The sequence below is a fragment of the Penicillium solitum genome, assembly GCF_028829755.1.
Source record: "Penicillium solitum strain IBT 25940 chromosome Unknown utg000004l_segment0_segment0, whole genome shotgun sequence".
NCBI classification, from domain to species: domain Eukaryota; kingdom Fungi; phylum Ascomycota; class Eurotiomycetes; order Eurotiales; family Aspergillaceae; genus Penicillium; species Penicillium solitum.
Window position 1 is genome coordinate 2,310,434 of NW_027072124.1, and position 26,566 is coordinate 2,336,999.

General features: G+C 48.1%; 11 protein-coding genes across 11 annotated transcripts; 6 read left to right on the plus strand and 5 right to left on the minus strand.

Moving 5' to 3' along the window:
- Positions 1-1,869: 1,869 nt before the first annotated feature.
- N7455_006871 (uncharacterized protein) lies at positions 1,870-5,500 on the plus strand (the record flags this gene model as incomplete). Its single annotated transcript, XM_040953558.2, has 6 exons — positions 1,870-1,944; positions 1,997-2,027; positions 2,086-2,613; positions 2,827-4,794; positions 4,851-4,946; positions 5,001-5,500. 6 exons carry the CDS (start codon positions 1,870-1,872, stop codon positions 5,498-5,500), a joined length of 3,198 nt encoding a protein of 1,065 aa, XP_040815899.2.
- A 965-nt stretch (positions 5,501-6,465) lies between these two features.
- Positions 6,466-7,960, plus strand: N7455_006872 (H(+)-transporting V1 sector ATPase subunit C; the record flags this gene model as incomplete). The annotated part of the gene is made up of 5 exons (XM_040953715.2): positions 6,466-6,763; positions 6,861-6,955; positions 7,032-7,123; positions 7,204-7,696; positions 7,769-7,960. 5 exons carry the CDS (start codon positions 6,466-6,468, stop codon positions 7,958-7,960), a joined length of 1,170 nt encoding a protein of 389 aa, XP_040815922.2.
- Positions 7,961-8,301: 341 nt separating this feature from the next.
- N7455_006873 (adenylyl-sulfate kinase) lies at positions 8,302-9,007 on the minus strand (the record flags this gene model as incomplete). The annotated part of the gene is made up of 2 exons (XM_040953631.2): positions 8,302-8,929; positions 9,000-9,007. The coding sequence occupies 2 exons, from the start codon at positions 9,005-9,007 to the stop codon at positions 8,302-8,304; spliced, it is 636 nt and encodes a 211-aa protein (XP_040815983.1).
- A 351-nt stretch (positions 9,008-9,358) lies between these two features.
- N7455_006874 (PaaI family thioesterase) lies at positions 9,359-10,384 on the minus strand (the record flags this gene model as incomplete). Its single annotated transcript, XM_040953563.2, has 3 exons — positions 9,359-9,388; positions 9,454-10,184; positions 10,243-10,384. 3 exons carry the CDS (start codon positions 10,382-10,384, stop codon positions 9,359-9,361), a joined length of 903 nt encoding a protein of 300 aa, XP_040815852.2.
- A 1,050-nt stretch (positions 10,385-11,434) lies between these two features.
- N7455_006875 (uncharacterized protein) lies at positions 11,435-13,321 on the plus strand (the record flags this gene model as incomplete). Its single annotated transcript, XM_040953590.2, has 1 exon — positions 11,435-13,321. One exon carries the CDS (start codon positions 11,435-11,437, stop codon positions 13,319-13,321), a length of 1,887 nt encoding a protein of 628 aa, XP_040816029.2.
- A 568-nt stretch (positions 13,322-13,889) lies between these two features.
- N7455_006876 (glycosyl hydrolase family 79 C-terminal domain-containing protein) lies at positions 13,890-15,575 on the plus strand (the record flags this gene model as incomplete). The annotated part of the gene is made up of 6 exons (XM_040953672.2): positions 13,890-14,020; positions 14,069-14,188; positions 14,238-14,485; positions 14,539-14,901; positions 14,951-15,076; positions 15,127-15,575. The coding sequence occupies 6 exons, from the start codon at positions 13,890-13,892 to the stop codon at positions 15,573-15,575; spliced, it is 1,437 nt and encodes a 478-aa protein (XP_040815855.2).
- A 762-nt stretch (positions 15,576-16,337) lies between these two features.
- On the plus strand, positions 16,338-18,453 carry N7455_006877 (uncharacterized protein; the record flags this gene model as incomplete). Its single annotated transcript, XM_040953638.2, has 10 exons — positions 16,338-16,536; positions 16,592-16,731; positions 16,786-17,018; positions 17,067-17,160; positions 17,217-17,366; positions 17,422-17,599; positions 17,652-17,863; positions 17,918-18,132; positions 18,199-18,288; positions 18,348-18,453. The coding sequence occupies 10 exons, from the start codon at positions 16,338-16,340 to the stop codon at positions 18,451-18,453; spliced, it is 1,617 nt and encodes a 538-aa protein (XP_040815959.2).
- A 473-nt stretch (positions 18,454-18,926) lies between these two features.
- N7455_006878 (putative rhamnosidase B) lies at positions 18,927-21,555 on the minus strand (the record flags this gene model as incomplete). The annotated part of the gene is made up of 3 exons (XM_040953615.2): positions 18,927-20,094; positions 20,142-20,860; positions 20,920-21,555. Coding segments are annotated over 3 exons (2,523 nt in total), but the record flags the coding sequence as incomplete, so codon positions are not given.
- Positions 21,556-21,816: 261 nt separating this feature from the next.
- N7455_006879 (uncharacterized protein) lies at positions 21,817-22,309 on the minus strand (the record flags this gene model as incomplete). Its single annotated transcript, XM_065605448.1, has 2 exons — positions 21,817-22,131; positions 22,196-22,309. 2 exons carry the CDS (start codon positions 22,307-22,309, stop codon positions 21,817-21,819), a joined length of 429 nt encoding a protein of 142 aa, XP_065461302.1.
- Positions 22,310-23,443: 1,134 nt separating this feature from the next.
- Positions 23,444-24,682, plus strand: N7455_006880 (putative L-serine dehydratase; the record flags this gene model as incomplete). Its single annotated transcript, XM_040953512.2, has 3 exons — positions 23,444-23,532; positions 23,590-23,643; positions 23,710-24,682. The coding sequence occupies 3 exons, from the start codon at positions 23,444-23,446 to the stop codon at positions 24,680-24,682; spliced, it is 1,116 nt and encodes a 371-aa protein (XP_040815865.2).
- Positions 24,683-24,915: 233 nt separating this feature from the next.
- N7455_006881 (MCT family MFS transporter) lies at positions 24,916-26,418 on the minus strand (the record flags this gene model as incomplete). The annotated part of the gene is made up of 4 exons (XM_040953618.2): positions 24,916-25,108; positions 25,139-25,414; positions 25,470-25,575; positions 25,629-26,418. The coding sequence occupies 4 exons, from the start codon at positions 26,416-26,418 to the stop codon at positions 24,916-24,918; spliced, it is 1,365 nt and encodes a 454-aa protein (XP_040816026.2).
- Between the last annotated feature and the right edge of the window lie 148 nt (positions 26,419-26,566).

A 26,566-nucleotide genomic window follows, 5' to 3' on the forward strand; every position in this document is an offset into this window, starting at 1 on the left:
AAAATAGATCTGACACACACTGAGACAAATTCTGATACATATATTGGGCAATCTTGACACTTAATCTCCTTCAATTCTAGTGTGTGAAAGGAGTCCGGCTATTAATAGATAAATGAGTAGAGCACAGGCTTAGAAGTGCTCCGTACATAGTATAGTATCGTGAAAGGAAATGGTAGAATAACCTTGACAATATGTCACCTTCGGGCAGCAACAAAAAAAAAAGACTAAATATTCAACATTCAGCAAGTCCAGTCAAAGGATAGCTGTTATACGCAAGTCACTCCTCAAGCCACTCCCCTTGAATCTGATGGACTCCCACGTGACACATGCCGTTTCACAATTTCCAAACAGCGTAAAGTAGGCACTGCCACTAAGACTGTGTCTTCTGCGATTCAGCTTGGGAATACCATTAAACCCTTTACAGGATACTCCATACGGAATACTCCGTAGATTTGTATGAAATTGACTTCAGCCGCACTCCAGATTGTTTGTGAAACCACGCTGCACAGGGCTGAAAATGAAGGACCACAGTCCGGAAATAGTGTGTGTGAGAAGTGTGGGAGAAGTGTTTGAGACTAAAGAGCCGTACCGTGGTCAAAACAATGGGGCTATGGAGTGATCCTTCGTAAATAGTGGAAGTGGAATGCCTAGATGGGAAGCTGAAGAGGAGCTGAAAGATTGCTTGGGCCTCTTTTCTCAGACGGTGGCCCGTTTTGATTGGATTAATATTGTTGGGAGAGTATAATAATATGTGAGACTACCGGCTTCATTAGTATAATTTTGACGGAGATTAAAGTAGATTGGACCAAATTCAGGGGTATCAGGAACCTCATTGGTCATTGTATGGGGAAATGAAGGTCCGCACGTTCTGGGCGCGCGTCAAAGGTACGATATAAGTAAGGTAGACGAGAATAGGTTGGGCATTTACCTACAATATATGTACTCCGTAGGCAGAAGGGAAAAAGAAAAAAAAGTACTCCGTATTGGTACGGAGTACTCCGTAGAAAGTAATTAAATCAGAACATTAAATCAATGATATTCGTAAGTTTACGTGGGGAAAACCATTTGGTGGCAGAAAGCCAAAAGTTCACCTTCTACTCCGTAGTCTCTCCTTTCTCATCCCTCCACACCCCCCCCCCTAATCCAACTCTCATGTTTCATTACTTTTTCTTTTCTCTTTCTTTTTAATTATAGTCTCTACTCCTCGATTTCGTCTCCTTTCGCCTCGGGGCTTCCTCCGTCTGTCCAATCTCGAAATCCAACGCCCGCGAGGGGCAATCTCCGTTTCGCTTCGCCTGTTGCGCTTAACGGTCACAACACCCGCGATTATCTATCTGAAACACATCTGTAGCACGGCTAGTAGTGCCTGGTACGTCGAGAGATTGATACCCTTGATCCCTGGTTCATAGGCAAATAATTGCCGTCCCTATCATCCTGGTCCGACCCGCCCCATGCGTGGTCAACCCTGCTTGTCTTGGTTCAGGATTGTTTTGGGAGGACTGATGCCTTACGTTTAAAGCTGGTGTTGAATCAGGTTTTTTTTATCTAATTCCTCGGTAGTCTGCTGGTTCAGCCACTATTCGCCGTTCTTTCAGCCCCCTGTTGCACCTCACCCCTCTAAACTCGCACCGACGTCCCCATCTCCCCAATTCTGGTTTCCAACGCAGGTTGCGCTCGGCAAGGACTATAATAAAGGAACCAACACCAACTGCGCATGTGACTGCGAGTGAGTTCCGTAGCGATCACGAATCGCTCGTATACACACATTTTGGACTTAAGTCTGCGCCCCCCCCGCCAGGCTTATATTCGCATCGATATATACGACCATAGTCGACCTTGCATTTCGCGCGTTAGACAGTGGATCTCGCTATGGAGAATCAGGGCGCTTACCCGGAGTCTCCTATGGAGCAGGACGAGTCCTACCCGTGCAAGGGCTGTGGAGAGGTAGGCATAATGTGGAGCAGGCGGACAGGAACTTGACTAACCGCTATGGCAGACTCTTGAAGAAGGGAAAGCGTTTGAGCTTGGTATGTCTGATACCTGCGGTCCTTTTCACCATTTTCTTCGGACGCTAACCGTTGGCAGCTGGAAATCGATGGCACATCGACTGTTTCCGATGCAGTACATGCAGCACTCTGCTGGACTCTGACGCGCACCTCCTCCTTTTAGGTGATGGGTCACTTATATGCAGTAACTGCACATACAGTTGTAGCTCCTGCAACAACAAGATCGAGGACTTGGCCATTTTGACGGGAGACCAGGCTTTCTGCGCTCAATGCTTCCGATGCCGAAACTGCAAACGAAAGATTGAGAACCTGCGCTATGCGCGCACTTCGCAGGGTATTTTCTGCATGGAATGTCACGAATCGCTAATGGCACGAAGAAGAAAACGGAAAGCCGGCGGCACTAGTGGGAAAAAACCAGCGGGGCCTAATGTGAAGCTGGACAAGTCATTGCCCTCGTTGCCTCCTCACCTCCTCGAAGAAGCGCAATTAATGGAGGAGGAGAACAGCGAATATACAGGCACGCCTGACCCCAATAGAATGGCAGAAACACCCGATCTAAACGATGAAAGACCAGGAAGCTCAATTTCTAATCAGCAGGCTGATTCAGGTAAGAAACTCTCTTTGCAGCCTAGGTGTATAATCATCGCAGCCTACCCTTTGTTGTCTATTGTTGCATTGTCGTCACATTGTGTGATCTATACATCGCTCTCTATTCTCCATACACTATTGTCGCTACCGCCTGGATTTATTGTTGTGATCGCATGATCTACTAAGATCATGAACATGGCCTTCTGGAACTCTTACTTACTTATTTATATAGATAATATGCTTCTTCCTTCCAGCACATACCGGAGCAGTCGCCAATCAATTCTACGCAATACTGACGCAGATGGTGGTGAATTATTGATCCCTCTTGCCTTTGATCCTTCGGCTGAGGGTAATTCTTCCCGAGGTCACTCCCAGACACGGCAGGAGCCTGCCCACGACTACTTCAATCAAGTTCAACCCGAATGCTCACACGGGGCCTCAGGCGACGGCCGTGAATATCTGCAAGAACCCACTTCTCGAACTTCCTCGGAGAATCATTCGCCCCATATAGCCTACGAGGAGAAGGGTTGGGAACGAAACGGCCTCAATTCACCCGATAAAGCACCATTACCAATCTCCGATTCTTCCAAGCTTGCAAAGGCGGGCTCTACTCGCTCATCTGATATACCGATCAGCTTTAGAGAAACAGGCAACCTCTCTGGGCCTACCAGCCCTGATAGCAGATCAAAGGAATTCTCCAGTGACACAAAACGACACATTCCTATGGATAACATTACTTCGGCTGTGGGGCGTTCCTCAAGTGAGCTTTCTCGTCCTCACGACCACGGCTCAATGGAATCACCGCGCTCTCCACAATCCGGCTTGCCGTATTTGCCGAAACGCGGCGATTCACTTGAGGGCAAGCTTCACCGAATTTCAAGGAAAGAGGTTGGATCATCGCCTGCATCATCGCAATACGGAGATTCGCCAATGCTCCGTAGTGATACTTTCGAGCAGCCTATTCAACCTACTGGCTTGAACACATCAACACTTGAATCTCACCAACATGATGGCGCTGGCGCATCAACCTTGCTACGGTACAACAGCGGAGGCGACTTCTCTATGGACGAAGAATTATCGCGCATCATTGGTGGCGATGACACCGTTGGGCAAAATAACGAGTCATTCCTGCGACGCGTTTCAAACTCTGTCCGCCATGGTCGAAGCTTCAGTGAGAAGAGTGCGCGGCTGAGCAAAGATCTCAAGAATCCTCGATCACCTAGCAATCGAAGTATAGCCGGAACGGATGTTGGCAGCCCCATCGCCGGATCGCAGAGTGAAGAGATATTCTTGCTTCGCAACGAGCTACGCAAAGAACGCCTGCGAGTTTCCGAACTGGAATCAGCCGCTCGCACCGCAGCAGCCGTCAAGCAGGTTAATACCGAGCTTTCTGAGAAGCGATCTACCATGGTCGTCCTTGATGCTCAGCGCGAGATCGTTCTACGTGAGCTGACGGTTCTCACTGATCATATGGAGGCTGAAAAGCGTGGTGGCGCAAGTGGGCCATTGGATCTTGGCAAACTCTCAAACCATGTGCTGCGCGAGCTGGCAGAGTCAATTCAAAAACTGAAAGACTCGTATGCCCCGCAAATTGAAGAGCTTATGCAGAAGCGCAATGACCTGACGGATGAACTGGAAGCCATGAACACTCAAAAGGAGAAGAGCTTCCAGGAATTCGAGCAATTGTCTATGAAGAACGCTCAGCTAGCTGAGTTGAACAATCAGTTGGTTCACCAGATCCAAGAACTCTACAAAGCTACGGAAGGTCAACCGCGACCTGATGGTCTAGGCATCTCGCATAGCAAACAGAGGTCAACCAACTCCATTGAAGTGATGAAACCTTCCTTCAACGACTATCAGGGATCTATGTCGACTGCTCACATTTCAGAGGAGTCTGAGCCTGCTACAGCTACTGTTGTGCCAGGCCCTCAGGTTGTTAGCATTCGCAAGGGCCAGCCTCGGAAGTTTAACTGGAAGAAGGGTGGACAGAACGTCGCCAAAGGTGTCAAGGGTCTCAAGGGAGCCTTCATGTCTAGTGAAGGAGGTCAAGGACAAGAAGGCGGAGGTGGTCTACCGCGTTCCCAGACCCAAGACCCGAGTCGCCAAGGCTTTGGTTTCTTTGGAAACCAGAGAGGCAAGCAGGGAGGAAAGATGTCGCAAGCCGACAGCGTGCCTGTGTTGGCCGAAGCTCCCGCTGATGGTATGTGCCCGGTAGTACAATTCAGGATGACATTAGTATAAGCTAATAATTTCCAGCTCTTTTCGGCACCGAACTTGAAGCTCGCATGGAACATGAAAAGAGCATCATTCCCGCCATCGTCACGCGGTGTATCCAGGAAGTTGAATTGCGAGGTATGTTTTGTCCGTCGTTGTTTGATTGCTCGTTATACTAAAACATAAAATCAGGCATGGACATGGAAGGCATTTATCGCAAGTCCGGTGCCGCTTCAGTCATCCAAACTATTCGCGAAGGCTTTGAACGCTCTCCCTTTGATTACGATATCTCCGACCCCGACCTCGATATTCATGCTGTCACTTCTACATTGAAACAGTATTTCCGCAAACTTCCCAATCCACTCATCACTTACGAAGTTTATGAACTTGTGATAGATTCTGCCGAGGTTAGCCCTATGTCTGCGCGAATTGAACTCATGCAGAAGAGTCTACTCGAGCTGCCTCGCGTGCACCGCGACGTCCTGGAGTTCCTCATCTTCCATCTCAGACGCGTAGTCGAGCGCCACGAAGAGAATTTGATGACGAGTCAGAATGTTGCCGTGGTCTTTGCACCCACAATCATGCGACCTGAAAGTCTCGCCCGTGAGATGACTGACGTCCAGAAGAAGAATGATGTGCTCAAGTTCCTGGTGGAGAACTGCCAGGAAGTTTTCATGGGCATGCAGGGCTAGGGCTGAGGCACTTCTCTCTCCAGTCCTCACATTCACTTCACTCTCTCCCAACCGCACCCTCATGCATCGATTGCCTCAGCTCTTGGGCGTGATTTTGAAGCATGGCTTGTTTTTTCGCCAATCCTACCTGCTCCTTTTCAAAACTGTGTCCCCTCCCTCTATTTTTGTACAGGTTCCCCTACTTCCGATCCCCCCCTCCCCTCCACTCCTACTTCCCTACTCGGTTCACGATCAGCTCTGCACGCTCGATACAGATACCCTGTCCTGCCCTTTTCTCTCTTTCTTCATGCCCACCTTTTCCTTACATATTCTGCAGATTCGAAGCTAGTTCATTTCATCGGCCCTGGCTTTAGTTAAATCTAGCCTCACTGGCTGTTCCGGCGACCAAAATTCCTTATGGGTGGTTCACTTCCTGTCCTTCGAGGCACGTTGGTTTTTTTTTCTTTCTTTTTTTTTTGTTTTCTGACTTCGAGCGAGCATTGAATCGTCTTCTAGCGTTATGCATCTCTATACAGCACTTCAAGTGAAATGCGGTAGTAGCTGCATTGGTATTCATATACGTTAGTTAGGCTCTTAGTATGATATCATGAATATTTGATTTGATATTGAACGTTGTCACAGGTTATCCATGGGAAAGTCGGTTAGGAATTGCGCTTTTCGGGGGGATTCTATGTTTCTGTCAAGGGATTTCCACTACCGTAGGGAGAAACATTTGAGAATATAATGTTTTTTTTTTATATAATTTCTAGTCAACATGATCAGATTACTCAACTTGCACGTCCATGATAACCAGCATCAGTGACTATTCTTGTAAACGTAAAAACGTGTAGATGTGCAAGGTGGACATAGCTGGTCCAAGCACCCACCGCCTACGACATCGAGGCCACCCGAGCTCCCCCCTCAACCCCGAAACCGTTCCTAAGCCTCGTCGAAGGCCCTTAAATTCCCCGAATACATAATCAACCATGTCCAAACCAAGCAAATACCTCCTCCTTTCTCTCCCAAACTCCATCGTCCCCTCGCACCACCGCGATGACGCCCTCGAGGCAGTCTCGACCACCGTCTCCCCGGACAATGGCTCCACCACCTCCTTCCCAATCCCGGAGTTCAAGATCGGCACGCTAGATGCTCTTGTTCAGCAGGCGGACGAGCTGTCCAAGCTCGAGTCTTCGTGCCAGGGTGTCGTTGCCAAGGTCGGCGATGCGTTGAAGAACATCCTGGAGGACGAGGCGCAGATTGAGCAGATGAAGGTTGTCAATGATAGTATGTCTCCAGCTTGGTATTGGTCTGGCTGTGGAGGGGAAACACAGCACAGTCTTGGAAGAGGTATCTCTGTGTTCTAGGTTCTGACTGCCTACAGAGCCAGTCGATCAGTACCTGCGTACTTTCCAATGGAACAAAGTCAAGTACAGGGCCGATAAGCCCTTGGCGGAGTTGATTGATCTCCTGCAGAAGGTGTGTTGCATCGCGTATAGAAACGAGGGGTCAGCCTGGCTTGGACTTGCACACTAATCCTTTTTGTCTACTATAGGAAGCCGCCAGCATCGACAATGACATCCGATTCAAGTACTCCCAATATAACCAGGTCAAGAACACGCTGTCCACATTGCAGCGGAAACAAGCGTACGTTGAATACGACAGAGACTACAATTACAACGTATGTAATTAGCATACAAGAACCAGAACTAACCCGCTCTACACAGAGGCAACCTCTCAACCAAGTCGCTCGCCTCAGTGGTCGACCCGAAAACTATCATCCAGGACTCCGAATACATCGAAACTCACCTCGTCGCCGTGCCCGCCCAGCTAGTAAAAGACTTCCTGAAGACCTACGAGACCGTCGCGCCAATGGTGGTTCCCCGGTCCGCGCAGCTGGTCGCTTCCGACAGCGAGTTCACGCTGTACGCTGTGACAGCGTTCAAGAAGCACAGCGTCGAGTTCGTGCATAAGTGCCGTGAGCAGAAGTGGATCCCACGCGACTTTAAGTATGTCGAGGGTGGAAAGGAGGAGGAGCGCAAGGAGGTTGAGCGCGTTGGTGGTGATGAGCGTAAGGTATGGGGTGAGACGCTGCGCCTCGGTCGCACCGCTTGGAGTGAGGCTGTTATGGTCTGGATTCATATTTTGGTTCTGAGAGTGTTTGTTGAGACGGTGCTGCGGTATGGATTGCCGTTGGATTTCGTCTGTGCTTTGGTCCGGGTATGTTCTTTCTGCTCTCCTTTTCGTTGGATTTTACAAGTGGCAAGGACTGACGATATTTACTTTCTACAGACGCAAACTGCCAAGCAAGCAGACCGCGCAAAGCATAACCTCGAGGATAAATACTCGTATCTGGCGGGCAATGCCTTTGGGCGAGACAAGAAGGGTCGTATGCAGCGGGATGATCCTGGTGAGATGCATGCGGGTGGTGAGGGCAGCGCGGACTACACGCCCTATGTGTTTTATGAATTCGAGTTCAACTAAGGTTGCCTATTTTTGAGGCATCGCAGAGACGTTGCGTACATATCACTTTGGTACATCTAGCACAAACTAGCACTGGATTTTTTTTTTGGATTTCTTTATTTCAATGACCACGCATTCAAGCGAATAACAAAAGGGGGGATCTGATCCCATTACCAATTCTCAACTCGGCTCATCAAATGCATGTGCAAAAGCGATCTATATTGTCCACGCAGTATGTACAGCAAGCGGGGAGGGGAATCAAGCACAAAAACACCATATCCAATCCGCTGTACAGGACTATTTTATGTCAATCCCATAGATACATCCCAATCCCAATCCTAATAAGCAAAGAAAAAACCACCTTACTCCTTCTTGGCAGGGAGGTAGCCCTTGGAGTCAAGGTACTCAATAATCTGCTTAACAGCATCCTGAACAGGAAGCTCATAGTTCTTCACATGAACCTCAGGGTTGGCAGGCGCCTCATAAGGAGCGGAGATACCAGTGAACTCCTTAATAACACCCTCACGAGCCTTCTTGTACAGACCCTTAGGATCACGCTGCTCCGCAACCTCAACGGGGACATCAACATAGACCTCGACGAAAGGCAAACCGGTCTCCTCGCCGGGGGTAGCAACCTCGTGCAACTGACGGGCAGTGTCACGATCCTTCCGGTAGGGCGAGATGAAAGAAGTAATGGCGATGGAGTTGGAGTCGGCGAACAGCTTGGCAACCTCGGCAATGCGACGGATGTTCTCGTTACGGTCGGCCTCGCTGAATCCGAGGTCCTTGTTCAGTCCGAAGCGGATGTTGTCGCCATCCAGACGGTAGGCGTGGACGCCGCGGTCGCGGACGAGCTGGTGCTCGAGCTCGACGGCGAGGGTGGACTTGCCCGAGGCGGAGAGTCCGGTCAGCCAAATTGTGAGACCTTGCTGGTTGCGCAGCTCGGTGCGCTCGCTGCGGGTCAGGGCGCTGGCGTGGAAGGTGATGTTGCTGTTTTTTTTTTAGGGTTAGTGTTGGGATAGATTGGGATTGAGTTGGTTTTTTTTTAAAAAAAACTTACGTAGACATTTTTGAAGGTATATGGGATTAATGAAGAGAAAGAAAGGTGAAATTACTGAAAAGTCATTGAAATATAAGGAGAGGGGCAGTGGATTGGCCGCGTCACAGAAGATGTGATCATCGCGGGGTGTCGCCATTGCTTGGCGTTTTCTTTAACTACCGTGCAAAAGAGTATAGATTAGTCTTATATAGTCTTATATTAGACCTATTCAGCAGATATACCATATTTACACCCCCTAACCTCATCTACAATATATATATATATATATAAGATATTCTATCTCTTGAATTTCATTTCGCCATGACACCAGGAACCAGGAACAGGAACCCCAAAAATGCAGAAATTTCCATCTCCCCAAATCACGCCACTTTGTAAAGACTCGAAAGTGCCTGAACCAAAAATTAGCCACCGAAAAAAGTCAAAAGTTCAAAAACTCAAAATTCCTTCAACTTACAGCAGCTTGCCGAGGTTCAATAAACAAAGCCTTAGCCTCAACCAAAACCACAGGCTCTGTTCCATCAATCGGAAGAGTCTCAATGCGACCTTCCACCCACGCCTTGCGACCCTCAACCTTAACGGTCTCCGCACGGAGAGCAACATACTGATTCGCCATAGCCGGGGCCCGGTAATCGATATTCAAATTGGCCGTAACACCCACCTTATTAGGCAAAGCCGGGAAGCAACAACGCGCCAGACCCTCATCCAACAACGTAGCCAGTAGACCGCCGTGAACAATGCCCTGGTGACCGCAGACATCACCGCCGAGATACATGAGCGAGATCATGGTTTTACCCCCGCGCTCGCTGAATACATATGGCGGCACGACGATCTTCCCGGGTCCCGCTAGCGTTCCGGCTGTCAGGTTGCGTTCGCGCAGAGGCTCCGGGATTGTAAGGTGTGGGCGGGCTTCGGAGAAGTCGGGGTTTGCGCGGAGAGCCTCGGCGACGGGGTGGGTGCGGATAGTGTTATCGATCTTTGAGGTCGCAGGGTCCGTCGCAACGAATGCGATTAGAGTCTCCTCTTCGGTGGGGGTGGCCATGATGCGTGAGAGGGTGCGTTGGGTTTGGTAGGTTAGCCCGATGGTGAATGCGAAGACGGCGATGGAGGTGAAACCGATGAAGCGGCGGAGACGAGAGCGCTTCGCGTGGGGTGGTGAGGGGTGGATAGAGGCGGAGGGACTCGGTGCTGCGATTATCGGGTTAGTGCTTCTGTTGGGAAAGGGTCTAGGCTGTTTATATCTTACCGGTAGAGTAGGATCGGGTATAGGGTCGCCTCGGAGCAGCGGAGAAAGAGTCGCGGATAAGGAGTCGTGAAGGAGAGAGTGTGGAGGGGAAGGAAATGGCGCGAAGAGAATGAGGGAGAGGAGTAAAAGATCGACGGAACATAGTAAATTATAAAGAGTGAAAATTAACTAAAACAAAAATTCCAAATTTAGCGATCTAGAAGGCGAAGTTGTTAAGAAAAGAGTGGGTGAAGGACGCGGAAGTGGATAGGGGCGACATTTACCTCGGCATCCTTATTCCACCGAAAATATCCTTTATGTTCATAACTTTACTTGGGAATGTTCTACCTAGGTATAAATTATATATTTATAATCAGGTTACTGGGATTTCTTATTGTTTCTCGGACTTTATACTTGATCGCAATACACATACGTGGACGGAGTACGTACTTAGCAGGACTAACAAGACAATATAGTTAACTATATCTCAACAACCATCTTGTTATTAGATAGCTATTGATAGGTCATTTGAACATTTTAACACTATTGATCAAGTTCAAGAAAATGAAAAGGCTTCATCATGATGATAGTGAGAATTCCAATGCTACATGCTAGAAATATATATCCTAAAATCACAGCATCATCAAACCTCTCCAAACTACCTAAGAAGGCCAAACATCACGTAAGAAGCATTAAGATCCAAGTAGAAACGATTTAGCCCAATGTGTTGAAGATATTAAGTTGTAATTTATCGTGTTTACTACGTGTTTGGGGTTCACGAGTGTCCAGCTGGCATACGTATCCAGCTTATTCGAGACTTCAATCAATAGCGATTCCAGGCCAGAGAAGATATTTCTTTAAATTTAATCGGCCTTTGGTATTTTCCGATCTTAAATAGAGTGAATTGATCTACAGACCCTCCGGCATGTTTCCCTTTTTAGAACACTATAGGGCTAACAAGTCCGGCGGCATTTCTCCGCCAGGGCTATCCCCGCATGAAATCCCCTGTGTATACGGAGTACTCGTGTGGAGGTCCTTGGCATTGTATATACAATATTTGATCTACCTATGTATGTCTTATCCCACCGGAAAAATCTAATCCTATAAAGGACTCATTGTCAGTCCGCTGCACTCATGTTTTAGACAACGCCCGCAGAATAGTTAAATCAACTATTCTTTCCGCTAGACTTTCTATCTATCGGAGCAAGTCAAAATGGTAAACTCCACGGGCTGGCACAAACCCCTCACACTATTCATTTACTCTCTTCTTTCTCTTTCCTCTTTTGTCAATGGACAATCCGACTTAAAAATCAAGAATGTTGGAGCCCAGGCCTTTGCATTCGATCTCGGCGGTGTCGAATTGGCCCAAGACCGGTTCCTGGACAACCAAGGCCGTACCCTGAAATATTTGAAAGAAATAGACGTTGACAGACTACTTTATGTCTTCCGGGCAACTCACGGACTATCTACACAGCAGGCAACGCCTAATGGTGGCTGGGATGCTCCGGATTTCCCATTCCGTTCGCATGTCCAGGGTCATTTCCTCACTGCCTGGGCTCAATGCTATGCTGTACTCGGCGACCAAACATGTTATGACCGAGCGATATACTTTGCTGCCGAGCTGGCAAAATGCCAGGCCAACAACAAGGCTGTTGGTTTCACGGACGGATATGTATCTGGATTCCCAGAATCCGACTTCGCAAAACTCGAGAACGGCACTCTGACAAATGGGAATGTCCCGTATTACGCGGTGCACAAGACTCTTGCAGGCCTTCTCGATATCTGGCGCTTGACAAACGACACTACCGCCCGAGATGTCTTACTGTCCTTGGCCAGCTGGGTCGACAAACGCACTGAACCGTTCAGTTACGATGCAATGCAAAAGGTGTTACAAACGGAATTCGGCGGTATGAATGAGGTGTTGGCAGACCTCTACCACCAAACTGGTAATGAGAGATGGCTTACCGTTGCCCAACGCTTTGATCATGCCATTATATTCGACCCCCTTGCAGCCAACAAAGATGAGTTCGACGGTCTACACGCAAACACTCAAGTACCAAAGTGGATTGGGGCTGCTCGCCAATACAAAGCCACTGGAAAATCTCGCTACCTTGATATTGCCCGCAATGCCTGGGAAATCAATGTCAAAGCACACACGTACGCGATCGGCGGTAACAGCCAAGCCGAACACTTCCATGCTCCAAATGCCATCGCCGCTTATCTTCGCAATGACACATGTGAAGCATGCAATTCATATAACATGCTCAAGTTGACCCGCGAGCTGTGGCTTCTTGATTCTGAGAATTCGGCATATTTCGATTTCTACGAAACCGCATTACTCAACCACCTGCTGGGCCAACAGGACCCTCATGACCACCACGGCCACATCACTTACTTCACCCCTCTCAACGCTGGGGGTCGCCGCGGTGTTGGTCCCGCCTGGGGTGGCGGTACTTGGAGTACGGACTACGACTCATTCTGGTGCTGTCAAGGAACGGCACTCGAGACAAACACCAAGTTAATGGACTCGATCTACTTTTACAATGACTCGACATTATTTATCAATTTGTTCATGTCTTCCGTCCTGAAATGGCCGGAGATGGGTGTTACCCTGAAACAATCTACGACCTACCCCGTCGGCGATAAATCGAGACTGGAAGTTTCCGGTAGAGGTCGTTGGACAATGAATATCCGCATCCCTGCATGGGCATCAAGTGCAGAGCTGACGCTGAACGGGAAGGCTTTACCAAACGTTCAAGCCAATCCCGGAAGATACGCTCAAATTTCGCGCACATGGGCCGATGGGGATGTTGTTGAAATCCGCTTCCCCATGAGTCTCCGTACGGTGGCTGCAAATGACAATTCAAGTATGGTGGCAATTGCGTATGGGCCAACTGTTTTGTCTGGCAATTACGGCGACCAAGCACTTAGTGGTACGCCTACTCTTGCCCTTGACTCTATCAAACGCTCCGGGGCTTTCAGTCTTGACTTTACCTCCACCGCCGACGGCAAGAATGTTACACTGAGTGCTTTCTATGATGCCCAGGGATACAATTATAACGTATACTGGGCTACCACGGGAAGTCTCCACGCTGCATAGGGGCTTAGAACAAATTGTAGGAAAAAGAGGAGATCTCATTCAATGAATTATTTCATCATCAATTGGTCATGTTTTATGGGGACAAGATGTCATTCTAAAAGACAGGAGTAGATACTAGAGGAGAGCATTTGGTGTATGAAATAAGTTAATATAAGCACCCGTTTACTTTAGACCAAGTCACGCGAGAATCTTATATGGAAGGCTAGGGTTAATTGCGATAGCGATGCGCAACTACCTCATAGGAGGTTCGGATCGTCTTGGGGTCTGAAGATGATCTGCTATGGGGTTACGAACCTGTCGATCCTACAAAAGCCCAAGAGCCCAGAAAAGCACGGCGTTTTCAACGTCAATGACCTTAAGTCACTGGATTGGAAATTATCAGATCCAGAAGTTTACTTTTGAGAAAACTTTTGGAGAATTGTAGATCAATTATTAGCGGAATAATGTTGGGGTTGATCGGGTATGCTTCCCCCGAGAGTGGGGTGAGAGGGTATATATAAAGGTTGGCAGTTGGTTGTCATAGTTGTCTTTCAGTAACAACAAGTATTAGTCCAAGATATTCAAAGTAATGCCTTTTCTCCCCATCTCAGCCTCGCTTCTGGGCCTCACAGCTTCGGCTTTGGGCTTGAGCTTCAATGTTCCAACATCCCCGCCTTCAAACTCGAGTGGGCAGCTCTCTGCAGCTCCAGTTGGTGTATCGTGAGTCGCGATTCAAACTATTAATGTATAGACTTACTTATTGTGAAGTCTGGAGTTCTTTGCGTTTCCTGAGTATATTCAAGATGTCGAATCAACAACGGCATGTCTGCAGAACTTGAAGGATCTCACAGGAACATGGCCCCCTATGAGGATTGGAGGGACCACCCAGTATGTATGGCCTTGTTATAGGGTAATGTATGTTGTTAACAGTATGCAGGGACCGAGCAACCTACGATAGCTCGTCGACCGAGGCTGTCACCTATACAGTGGCTAGCACAGGCGCTGCGCCCGAGACTCTGACTTATGGGCCATCTTTTATTTCTCTGGCTGCAGGCTATGCAGGAGAAGTAATTATTGGACTGAATCGCCGTTTGGACGATATTTATAACACAATTTCGGCCGCGCTTCTCGTCCAAAGCAAAATGGAGAACCTGTACTCCATTGAACTGGGGAATGAGCCCAACTGTAGGTCTTTACTCACCCCTCTTTGGCTGTGTAAACGCTAATTAAGTTTTCAGTTTTTGTTGATAGCGATCCTATTGCCAATGGCGAATCCTGGACAGCTGCGGCAGATGAAGCATCCCAAGTCAGCTGGCAAGATGCGGTGTGCGGAAATCTCTCTGCGACTGATATCATCTCCGCGGGTGTCTACTTTGGCACATCACCCATGAGCCTTGTTGGTCTTACCGCGAAAGAAGGTGATGCGGATGAATATGTGAAAGATTACTGCTCTCACAACTATCCCCAGTCATCTGGCTCCTACAACCTGGCCACTCTTATGGGCCATGGGGATATTGCCACCCAGATCGAGCCCTATGCTGCTGAGATCTCTGCTGCTGCTGGAAAAGGCAAGCCGCATATCTTCGGCGAAACCAACTCTGGTACGTTATCGTCCACTGTCACTTCATAAAAATGCTAAAAAGTGCCTAGCAACCCAAGGCGGTGGTGGTATCAGCCCGACTTTTGGTGCTGCTCTCTGGATTTTGGACTACGTGATGCAGACTGTCCTGATGGGCACAAATGCCCTCTACTTCCACCAGGGTACCGTTGGAAACTGTAAGCTACCCCAAAACACTTATCCACCCTATCAAAAGCTAACCCTCAAGGCCAATACTGCTGGTGGGGCCGCTATAACATAGGCTCCCCTTACTACGGTGCGTACTTCGCCACCATGGCGCTCGTCAACGCCGACCAGATTGCGCCTCTGGATAGCCAAGATACAGCATACGCAGCTTATGCCATCTACAAGGCTGGTGTTCCTGTTCGGGTCCTGCTCTATAATTCCGACTACTATATCTCTGCCAGCGGAACACGCTCGTCGCAGACATACACCCTGTCTGGGCTTTCGTCCCCCAGTGTCACTGCTAAAAGGCTGACTGCCCCTTACGCTACGTCCCGGGTCGATCAGGGTGAGAACCCGACCGTTGCGGGCCAGACGTTTGCCAATGGCACTTGCGCTATTCAGGGCACAGAGAGCGTGGAGACAGCCACTGTCTCTGGCGGGAAAGCAACTTTCACTGTTGCTGCTTCCGAGGCTCTTCTAGTTTACCTGTAGTTACTCGGCCTTGATTTCCTGGAAAGGAGCTCGGGGGAGACTTTGCCCGAAAAGTCTGAGGTTCGGGGATGGATGGAATGTGGAGGTTGAATTTCCTCCTATAGGCGCTACGCCACCGGGGATTCTCTGGTTAGGGCTAGTGGGAGTTTGCGGGGTAAAGACGCTTGGTTGCATTCAATTCAATAGTAACCTTTGCTTTCGAACATTCAAGGTGTACTCTGCGAGTAGTAAAATAATAATGCACAGTTTTCAAAAAGCACATATTGTTCTAGAGTAATTCCTCGGACAAGGGGACATATGGATGTATGCCTCAACACCGAAACCATGGCGAGCTTCAAAACTTGTCACATCCTGTCGACCTCCCCATAAATAATGATCAGCCACTAGGTAATAGCTTCGGTATAATTCAGAGCGAAGCATTTGCCGCTGATTTGGGCGCTCACTAGTATACGTTTTCACAAGCCAACCGGCTACTCGTGTTGAAAACAACCCATGAGAACCATTAAAATAGCCAGTCGGCAAATGAACCAGACGAGTTTAGCCTCGTAAGATCTAATTTGTGAGCTGGGCTTTACACCTAGTTGCCAAAGGTAGCTGAGCTCCTTGTAATAATAGAGTTAGTAAACCAATCCTTGTTAGCGCTCTAAACTCAGTCAAAGAAATGGAAATATAAAGATTAGTCTCCAGCTACCGACCTCCGCTTGATAGAAACTTGGTAACTTTTCCTTTCTTGGGCACATACCGTGTCTACTTATATTTACGATGGATGTTTCCAAGGCGAACGCTGAAAATATTGAGGATGCTTCTTCCCACCAGGGAGATGCTATACCTACCAAGAGCATGGGGCCCATCATGCGATCTCGCGAAGACGACCTTGGTGTCTGGCATTGTGTGAAACGGTTCAAGACCGTGTCACTAATTGCCATGACCGCAGCGTTTAGCGCATCGCTAGATGGTTACCGTAAGATACTGCTTTTAGGATCTGCTAGCTTCGAATTATGCTGACCTGATGGTAGAAATTAATCTGAATGGCGGTATTGTCTCCAACAAGGGTTTCATTCGACAGATGGCTTCCCCAGGAACATCGATTATCGCAGGCAAATACATCTCCGCATGGGGTGGTGTCCAATCCGCCGGTCAAACAGTCGGTCAAATTGTACGTCCTGTGGTCCGTCAGAGCTGACCTAGCGATTGACTAACCACTCCCCAGCTCCTCCAATATGCCACAGAAAAATTCGGTCGCAAAATCGCATTCTATATAATCTGGCTCGATATTGTTATCAGCGTGTTTATTGAATCTTTTGCAACAAGGTGGGATCACTGGCTCGCAGCGAAACTCTTCTCTGGAATGGGTGTCGGTATGCTGCAATCCACCTTGCCTCTTTACTTGTCCGAAATTGCACCGACTCAGCTGCGAGGTTTTTATATCAACGCGTACAGTTTGTGAGTTAGGAGTATCGCAAGTATGGGGGTTTATCTGATTCTTTCTAGTTGGTTTGTGGTCGGTCAGATCTTCGCCTCGGTGGCACTCCAGGAACTCAGCGCAAAGGACCCATACGAATTCCGGGTTCCTATCTATACCCAGGTTCGTGGTGTTTCTCATGATCAAAATATTAACTAACAATTGCCACGTATGGTCAGTGGGATATGGTTGGCATCATTATCGTCATCTTTGTCTTCATCCCAGAATCACCCTGGTGGCTCGTGAGCAAAGGCAAGATCGACAAGGCAGCCAAAGTTTTAACCAGGTGCAATGGCAATGTTGAGGGATACAGCGTCGATGAGCAGATTGTGTGCCATCGTTTCCCTGTCTATATTGAAACAAAGCTCTAACATATCTTTTCAGGAAGTCATGACTGCCACCATTGCAGAGGAGCGTATCCTCGCAGAGTGTAACTCTGAAGAGGGACCCTGGGCTGTCTTTCAGGGCCGCAATCGTATTCGTTTCTTCATTGCTGCTTGGCCCAAGATTGCCCAACAGCTTGTCGGTTTGTCCGTGTTTAACACTTACGCTACATATTTTTGTGAGTATTAATCCTTTCATACCCTTCTTTCACGCTGCTAATATCGTCGTAGTCCAATATGCTGGCAGCAAAGATCCATTCATGGTAACGGTCATTTTATCGTGTGTCCAGTTGATATCTATGTTACTTACTGCCGTCACCACGGACAAACTCGGTCGTCGCCCGTTGACAATCTACCCTTACGCAGTTACATCCGTGTCAGTTCTGTGCCTCGGAATTATTGGCTGCTTTGATTATACCAAGCCATCAACTAGTTCACTTCTAGTAAGTCCTCCCTAAGAATCCAGCATATCTTTGGCAAATTACTAACCGCGCTAGATTTTCTTCGCTTGTTTGGCAACTTTGTCCACCACTGGTGCATCAGCTATTGGCTATGCCTACGCCGCTGAGATCCCCCAGCAACGCTTGCGTGCAAAGACAGCCGGTTGGGCTCTTGCATCCTCAAACTTGGTCGCTATCATGTTCAGTTTCTGTACGCCTTTGATGATCAATAACGCGCCTGTCTCACACTGGGGTGTCAAAACTGGTTTCTTGTTAGTCCTTTGTCATTGTGTTTAAGTCAAGGCTCTGCAAAATACTAACAGGCTATCCTCTCACAGCTTTGCAGGTACAGGCACGCTTGCGGTAATTATCGCCTGGTTTATTCTTCCAGAAGTGACACGCCGAACACCGGCTGAGATTGATGAGATGTATGTCAACCTCCTACCTGATATCCTTCTTATAGAGTTAACACTTTTTTTTTTTCAAGGTTCGAGAAGAAGGTCAACCTTCGCAAGTTCAAGGGATATGTTACCGAAGTGCAGCTGCGCTCGAATGAGCAACGTGAGGACCATGAGATGGTAGTCACAGCCTAAGTCTGAGTGAAGTGAGTATATTATGCGCTACTTGAGGCTGGAGAGTTTAGTTTATACTGAACGATATTATCAAATCTCTTCAATTGTTGTTCCCACCATTTCTGGCTCAGTAGATCAGCTAAGCAGCCTCAGAACCGGCATACGGCAAGTTTTAGCCATCACGCCAACCTGACTTTTGCCAGGCTGAAAATTAAAAGGTTACACATAGAAAGGTCTCTTGCGCAGAATATGCCTTTTTAGCGCCTTCCTATACACCCAAATAGGATATCTGAACGGAGCATCTGAAAAGAGCCTCCAAAAGATATGACAAGGCCGTATAAGCGGCGGAATATTCTTGTCAATACTAAACTAACAATCTATACCCATAGTACCAATTTCACTTATACTAAGATCATATCTAGAGAGAAGGGGATAGAATATGTCTGCCTTTTACTCCTTGGGAAATCTTTCCTATTCTTCCCAGAAGTGCTTATTCAATCCTTAAAAACAAAGCTGAGATGATCCACAACTCCGTGTTCTTCCTCCTTGCCTCCCGGCAATCGACTGATAACCTCAACTGCCTTCTCAAGCCTAAGCTCTACAATCTTCTCATTTCCAGAGACCTTCCACGAGATTGTAGCTAGATTATCCTTCCCTAGCGCTACCTTCGCTTCCAATGTCCCAGCCAACCGAAGCCTAGGCCTGAAAGATATCTTCGACGACCCAGCAGCCACTGGTTGAACACCCGCCAGCTCAGTACAGTACTCATAAATTGGCACGCTGCCCCAAGCATGACAATCAGACCTCTGTCTAACATCATCCTCCTCCCAAGTTGAAAGATTATTCGACAGCATCCCCCGCCACGGAGCCCACATCCTCTCCCAAAACGACTCATACAAGTCCTCACCAGCTAAAGCAAGTGCCCGGAAAGCATAGAACCGCATCATATACGAGCACTTTGAGAATCGCTCATTAATAAACGATTCAGTCAAGATCCGCACAGAGTCTTCGGCCCTCGCCGCTCCACAGATAACAGCGAAGACCTGACAGTGCTGAGAATATGACAGCTTATCGGCAATATCAGCGGTCGAGTCAGTGAAGAATTTTCCATCGTAGCATTGAGCCCGAATAGCCCCTATCAGAGATCCAGCCCTCGCTTCGTACTCAGCAGCATGTCCCGGTCGACCAATATCACGCACCAGACCAGCAACTTTCTGTAGAACCCACGCATATAACATACTGAAATAAGTGTGTCGATTGGATTCCCGTCCGGAAGTCGGAACTCCTTTATCAGGATGGTCATCTGTAGCACCCCAGGTCGTCACCCAGTCAACATACTGCCAGACGACTTCAGGCAGTCCGCTGACCAGTCCCAGCTCGTCGACGTGGGCATCGAAGAAGTCGAGGATGCCGTCGATGCGTGGGAGAAAGCTTCGCGCGAAGCGCGTATCGCCGAAGTATAGATGGTGATCGCAGACCAGTAGGATCCAATACAGGGAAAACCCGGCTATGACTTGAGGCACGTGTGAGGGAAAGCGGGATTGTGTGAGGCCTTCGGGTGTGACTGAGGCGGCGAAGTTGGTAATTGCTTGGCGCATTAGTCGGTCGTCGCCTGAGAGGAGGTAGTGGAATAGACCGACGGAGCGGCTGTCTCCGGAGTATCTGGGTTGTTAGCTGGGTGTGAATTTGGGGAATCTTGTGAGACTTACTGTAATTGTTCGTAGAACGGGCAGTCGGAGTAGCCGTCGAACATGCAGTTTCGCATTGTTCGGATGGAGACGTCCCAGATCTGCCCACTGTGGGCATCTCCGGGTTCCTTCCAGCTGGCTTTGACGGCCATGGGGTAGTTGACCTGAGTAGCACCAAACGATACTAGCTCAATTAGCCCGGGGCCTACATTGATTTCGATTCTCAGGAGACGGAAGGTTCTGAACCAGAATGGCTCGTAGACAACGGTTTCGGTGTTGGGAAGATCAAGTGTCACTTCATCGTACGGTCCGATAATGTGGCCGACACTTGCATCCAGCCGGTCGGCCTTCGAGCGGAAGAAAGGGTACGATCGAGGCTCGAGCTCATAGCCTTCTGAGTATGTCACTTTGAGTCTGATATGAGAAGTGCTTTTGGCTGCCTTGAAGGCCCATCGAAGGAATGCGGTCGAATGGACATCCGCTTGCACTTCAAGTATATGAGTTGAGTTTTCAGGGAGTGTGAGAGTGTGGTCATTTGCAAAGAAGGCTGTCCAATTGCTGGCATCAACCCCACTATCGCATGCTCTGATAGTTTTCACAACCGCTGGTGTCGACTCGGGCATAGGTATCGAGCGTGGACGCAAATTCCAGGGTGGAATGTCGCCATTGAGTGTCTTTATCTTGTAGGAAAATGGCTTTAAAGCAGGCCCGGGATTGGTAGGAGTAATGCGCTCGCTGATCTATGAAAGAAATGTTAGTGCAATTCAGGAGGAGAGCTTCGATCCAGTGCAAGTCCTACATGAAGGAACACATCGTCAGCCAATCCCATCGGAAACTGAATGCTTTCATCGACTGATGCCATCCAGTTGCTGGAAGAAGCAACGTCGATGACATCCTGGCCTGTCTCAATATTTCCGGTGACTGTTAAGCCGGGAAGAGCCGTCCGAACAAAGGGCATTGCGCTCCTCAAAGCTGCAAAGTACCGGACAACCACAAATCGAATCTCATTCTGTCCCTCTTTCAGGTAGGGGGCAATGTCCAGCGTATCATAGTACCAGATCAAAGGACTGCTGCGAGTCGGTCCGACGGCAATATGTTTCCCATTCACATAGAGCTTGTAACGTGTATCGGCTGAGAAACGCAGAACTGATTTTGTCGGTCGGGAGGGCAAATTAAAATGACGCGTGAAATGAACTATCTTGCCAGCTGTGTTTGCGTTTGAAGAGTCGGTCCAGTTTGGAACCCAGATCCAATTAGCCTCGAGCTCCTTGATTGGCTTTTCGGTGCCATAATGTGTCAGTATTTCACTCCGTACAGTTGGAGATACATGTGAAATGAAATACCTTTTGCTCTTCTGCGGAGAACATCTTTGCATGTCGAGTTGTTTCTGTTGATCGGGGAAAGCCCCGAGTTGTATAACTTCCGGTGGGGAGGGGCCTGCGGGGGTTCGGGGGATCTTACAACGAGAAGGAATAATTGTCGGCGATTGAATTAAAGCTGTGGATACGCGGTTGCGACGAGTAATAACCCCCAGACTGGAGGGATGTCTTATTAATCTTCCTTTTTGCTTCATCTTTCTTCGTGAATATGGAATACTAAGATAACAAATAGGCATAGAGCCACTCGGACTACAGCAAGCTTGCATGAACCGCATGAGATCAACTGCGCTATTGGATCCCAGCCTGGGGATCAAAGTCTATGGCTGCCCTGAAGCGAGAAACAGGCCCAGTCCCCAGTAATCATCGTCCTTGTCCTCCTCAACCTCCTCAACCTCATCCGTATTTTCGATTTCGGTCTTCACTTGAAAACTCGACAAGGGCTTATCGGATGTGCCTTTGGAATGTGCGGCCAGAGCTTCCTGGTTATCCAATGCCACTTGAGATTCAGAGCCATTCTCGGGTATACCGCCGGGAGAAGAACAGGATAATATAGAGGCTTGTGTGTGGAAGTATGCAAGAGTCTCAACAATCTCCTGCGTATGGCCGGAATGGTGCATGTCCAGCTGGGACCACTAATAACAAGGTTAGCACACCCCTTTGTCTCATAGTATAGGCAATCACTGGGGGATTTCTCACGTTGCCTTCGCCCGAGATCATAAGGAAATGAAATTGGTCATTATCCGTAGAGAAGCCGTAAATGGGGTGGTTCACCTTCTCCTCATACCTGCGTTGTGTATAAACCATACCCATATAGGCAAGACACTGCGCCACATCGGCAGCAGATTCGCCTCTTCGTGTTTCCACAACGATCGAATTGACGGTCAAGTCTTCTCCGCCTTTTGGACCATACCACAGTGAAAAGCTAGGGAAGCCACGTAGGGAGCACTTTATTCCAGCAAGAACAATGGCTCAAATAAGAATTGAGCTTTGCCCATGATAGGGATTGGAGGTGAGGCAGGAGGATTTGGGTTGGGTGGTGTAGTATGCACGTCACAGAGAAAGGTGCCCAAACGAAGTGGTATCTGGATCCGACAATTGTTGAGGGTATCCAGGATTGTCTCTAGATAAGGTTAGAGACTTTGCCAGGCATGGATCCTTCAAAGGCAAACTTACGGAAGCAATCTGAGATCTTAAACGGAGTCCTAAACTGCGCCCAGTTGACATCATTGCGTGTAAGATCAAAGCCACTTTCAACGTCCGAGAGTTCAAGGGACTTGACCTCAAGGGGAAACAAACGCCCCTATCGTGCAGGCGCCATCAGGTGTTCGAAAGGAGATTCATATAGAGATGCCAGTGATGTAGAAGAGATGGACGGTGGAAAGGGGAATGATGTGGGAAGGCACCTCTACTCAGGTGGCCTGCGACACGTTGGTAGCTATCCCCGGGGCCATAGCAAGCCAGAAGACACAAGGCTTTTCTTTTCTTCTATATAATCTTTCCTTTTCACTTTCTTAACTTTGTTTCTCGACCTTCAGTTTACTTGATCTCTGAATATTCCGATTCAATATAAGTGCGAAGATGCTTGACCCCATTCGTCATCTTCCAACGTAGAAGCTAATTAGCAACCGGCTCACTAGCAATATCACCTAAAACATTTACCAAAGCGTGTACTATCCAAATACTTGACATGAATGGTTGAAATGCCAGGTTGGTTAGCAATTCATATGGTCTCCAAGTATACTTTTATAAAATAGACCCACTTTATACCTGCAGCCCAATGTCAAATGAAGGGCGTCGGCAAGACCAGGCTCCGATCACACCTTTTCTAGCTTATGTTCCTCCAAGATAAATTGCTGGTTGATCCTAAGTTTACATATTTCTAGACTTTCTCGCGAAGAATTTATTGGGAAGTATTTCATTTTTTTTGCCTCAAATCGCTTGAAAATGGGCCATGTCGCTTCAGAACAATTGAAGAAACCCTGGATTGAGACACCTTTGCTCGAGTCAGCAGAACTCTCAAAGGCTGCCGGATGGTAAGATTTGGCTTTCATTTTCACCCAAACGGCCCGGTCGCTGAAGAGTAAATGTAGTAGAATTTTCCTCAAGCTGGAGTTGCTCCAACCTTCTGGCTCGTTCAAATCACGGTGAGTTTGGCATTCTATGTTCTAGTCTATTAAAAGAGGTCTAATACAGAATTAACACCGGTTTAGAGGCATTGGAAACTTGATCCTCACATCTCTTTCCGACCCATCAAACAATGGCAAAACCCTACATTTTTTCAGCTCCTCGGCAGGAAATGCAGGACTGGCAGCAGTTATAGCCGCTCGGGATCTCGGTTGTTCGTGTACTGTTGTTGTTCCCCTTAGCGCGAAGCCTATGATGATCGAAAAGATACGCGCTGCAGGGGCTTCGAATGTTATCCGCTATGGCGCTAGTTGGTTCGAAGCTGATGCGTATATGCGGGAAACTTTCATCGAAAATCAAAATCAGGACAGCAAATCAGATCCCTTGGCTAGGAACATCTATGTTCCACCATTCGACCACCACGATATCTGGCAAGGTGCGGGTACTCTGATTGATGAAATGGTCAAACAGTTACCTGCAAGGGACAACGTGGACGACAAAGCTGATACCTATCGTTCCTTTCCGGCAGATGCAATCGTTTGCAGCGTTGGTGGGGGTGGGCTTTTGAACGGAATTATCGAAGGCCTTGGGAGGCATTTGCCAGCGTATCAGCCGACAACACTTTCAAAGGAAGCAAAGCAAGTTCGAATTCTTGCCGTTGAAACAGCCGGGGCGGACTCGCTAGCGCATTCGCTACGCATGGGTTCTTTGCAGCCTATACCTGCTGTTACATCGCAGGCAATTACCCTAGGGGCACTCTGCGTGGCACAGCAGACGCTGAAAAACGCGCAATTCCCTCCGCCCGGTGTCGAAGTCACTAGTATTGTGGGTACCGATGCCGATGCTGCGATCGGAGTTGTGCGTTTATGCGATGAGCTGCGGTTAGAGGTCGAGCTGGCTTGCGGAATAAGTGTTCAAGTTGGGTTAGATAGGCTAAGGGAAGTCATGACAGACCTCACACCGGATAGTCGAGTTGTGATCATTGTTTGTGGAGGAAATGATGTTACTTCTGAAATGATTACGGATTACCGCCAGAAGCTTGAGAATGGTTGGAAATGAAAGACTTGAATTGAAGTTTGCGAAATCATGTTGGCAGGAGGTCATGGCTTCCTGCTACCTACACATCACTGGGGTTAAAATTGAGTGAACCACCTGTCGAGGCATGCCGGTCGAAATTAAGCATTGATCAAACTTGGATATTTCAACCGAAGGTTTGCACCTCAGAAGATAAGGTTGAAGCCTCACCATGCCTTTTCAAGAACTATGCAGTGAAAAACTAGAATAATAACATCTCATGTAATCGTGAACCATTTCCAATGATATCCCAAACATGCCCATCGCGCCACCACAAAAGCAATGAAACCGATGACAAGTACGCCACCAAGAAAGGCGACCAAATTCGAGGCCCCAACTACTTCTAGCAGCAGTCCACCAATTGGGATTCCAACCAAACTCCTTAGACCAAAAGGATAAGCAGGAGAAGCACTCATATAGATATAGAGGATCGGTACTCACCCGAAGCTGGTAACAAAATAGCAAGTTCCAACCCACTGCCCGAAGTCTTCCGTCTTGCATAATTGCCCGATGCATACAGGCGTCAGACTGAGAATGCTCCCTGTTCCAAAACCGAGTAGACAGACAAAAGGATACAGCACACCAATCAGACGACCAAATGGATACCATAAGACGAAAATGCAGAGTGCGGTAACGGCCATAATTACCGATATTGTGTTAAATCGACCGTAGTGATCAGAGGCCAACCCTGCAAGCCATCGACCCAAACCCGATCCACTGTGATCATTATTAGCATGCAGGCTAGGCGGAAATTTTAGTAGGATATACAGACGCGTTAAACACAGACAATAAATAAAACCCAGTCTCGGAGCCGAATCCCTGGGCAAGGGCGTATGATGGTATCAGACCCAGTGATGTAAAAACAACTATCTCGCCGACTTGATGGTGTCAATAAAGTGTCATCTTGGCATATCCACCTGGGAAAACATACAGAAGGCGCCTGTCGTGGCCCATATGAATCGGGAATCCGCAAAGCATTTCAAGCTAATGGTTCCTCCACTCGTCTTTACCGAGAACCTGCTCTTGATGCACATGTTCCCAATAGCGAGGAAGAAAAAGAAGATAAAGCCCAAGATTCTGAGCGCCCAAGCCCACCCAAGGTTATCCAATGCTGGTCTCAAGATAATCGGAAAAATTATGCCACCAAGGCTTGACCCAGCCATAGCAATGCCAGTCGCCGTGCCACGGCGCCGATTAAACCAATGTGAAATAACAGCCAGGCATGGAGTTGACACAAGTGCACTGCTAACTCCGCTCAGTACACCCAAACAGAGTAGAAACTGATAATACTTTTCGCACGATCCCAATAGAAAGATGGAAACGGTGTATAGTATGGAACCAATGAGCATGACCCAGCGCGGGCCATATCGGTCGAATAACGGGCCAACTTGCACACCCAGCAACAAATTGAGGAATACAAACAAGGAAGATATCCATCCAATTTCACTGGATGAGTACATTTGCAGCTGGTGCGTCTCCCAGTATGATTGTAGAACCCCTACCGTACTCATCATCCCGAATGTGCAGGCCAGCATCATGGATGCTCCAGCCACCACAACCCATGCTGATAGGCCGCCTTCCGGGTATTCATATGACAATGCTTCCACTTCAACCCGAAGGTTGTTCTCGTGATCCGGGTTTATAGGGTCCAGGGTGGGATTGGACGTCAATGAGACATCTTCTTGCCTGTCTTGTGTATTCGATTTCGGACTTGATGACATTTTGTAATGATTTTAGTGCAAGGAGATACAGGAAGCTTGAAATTGTGAGGGAAAAGGGAGTAGATCTAGGTCAAAGGTTTAAAAACGGAAAAGCAGAAACTGGAAGGAGACATAAGGTAAGAAGGGGACTAGAACAACACGGACTGTG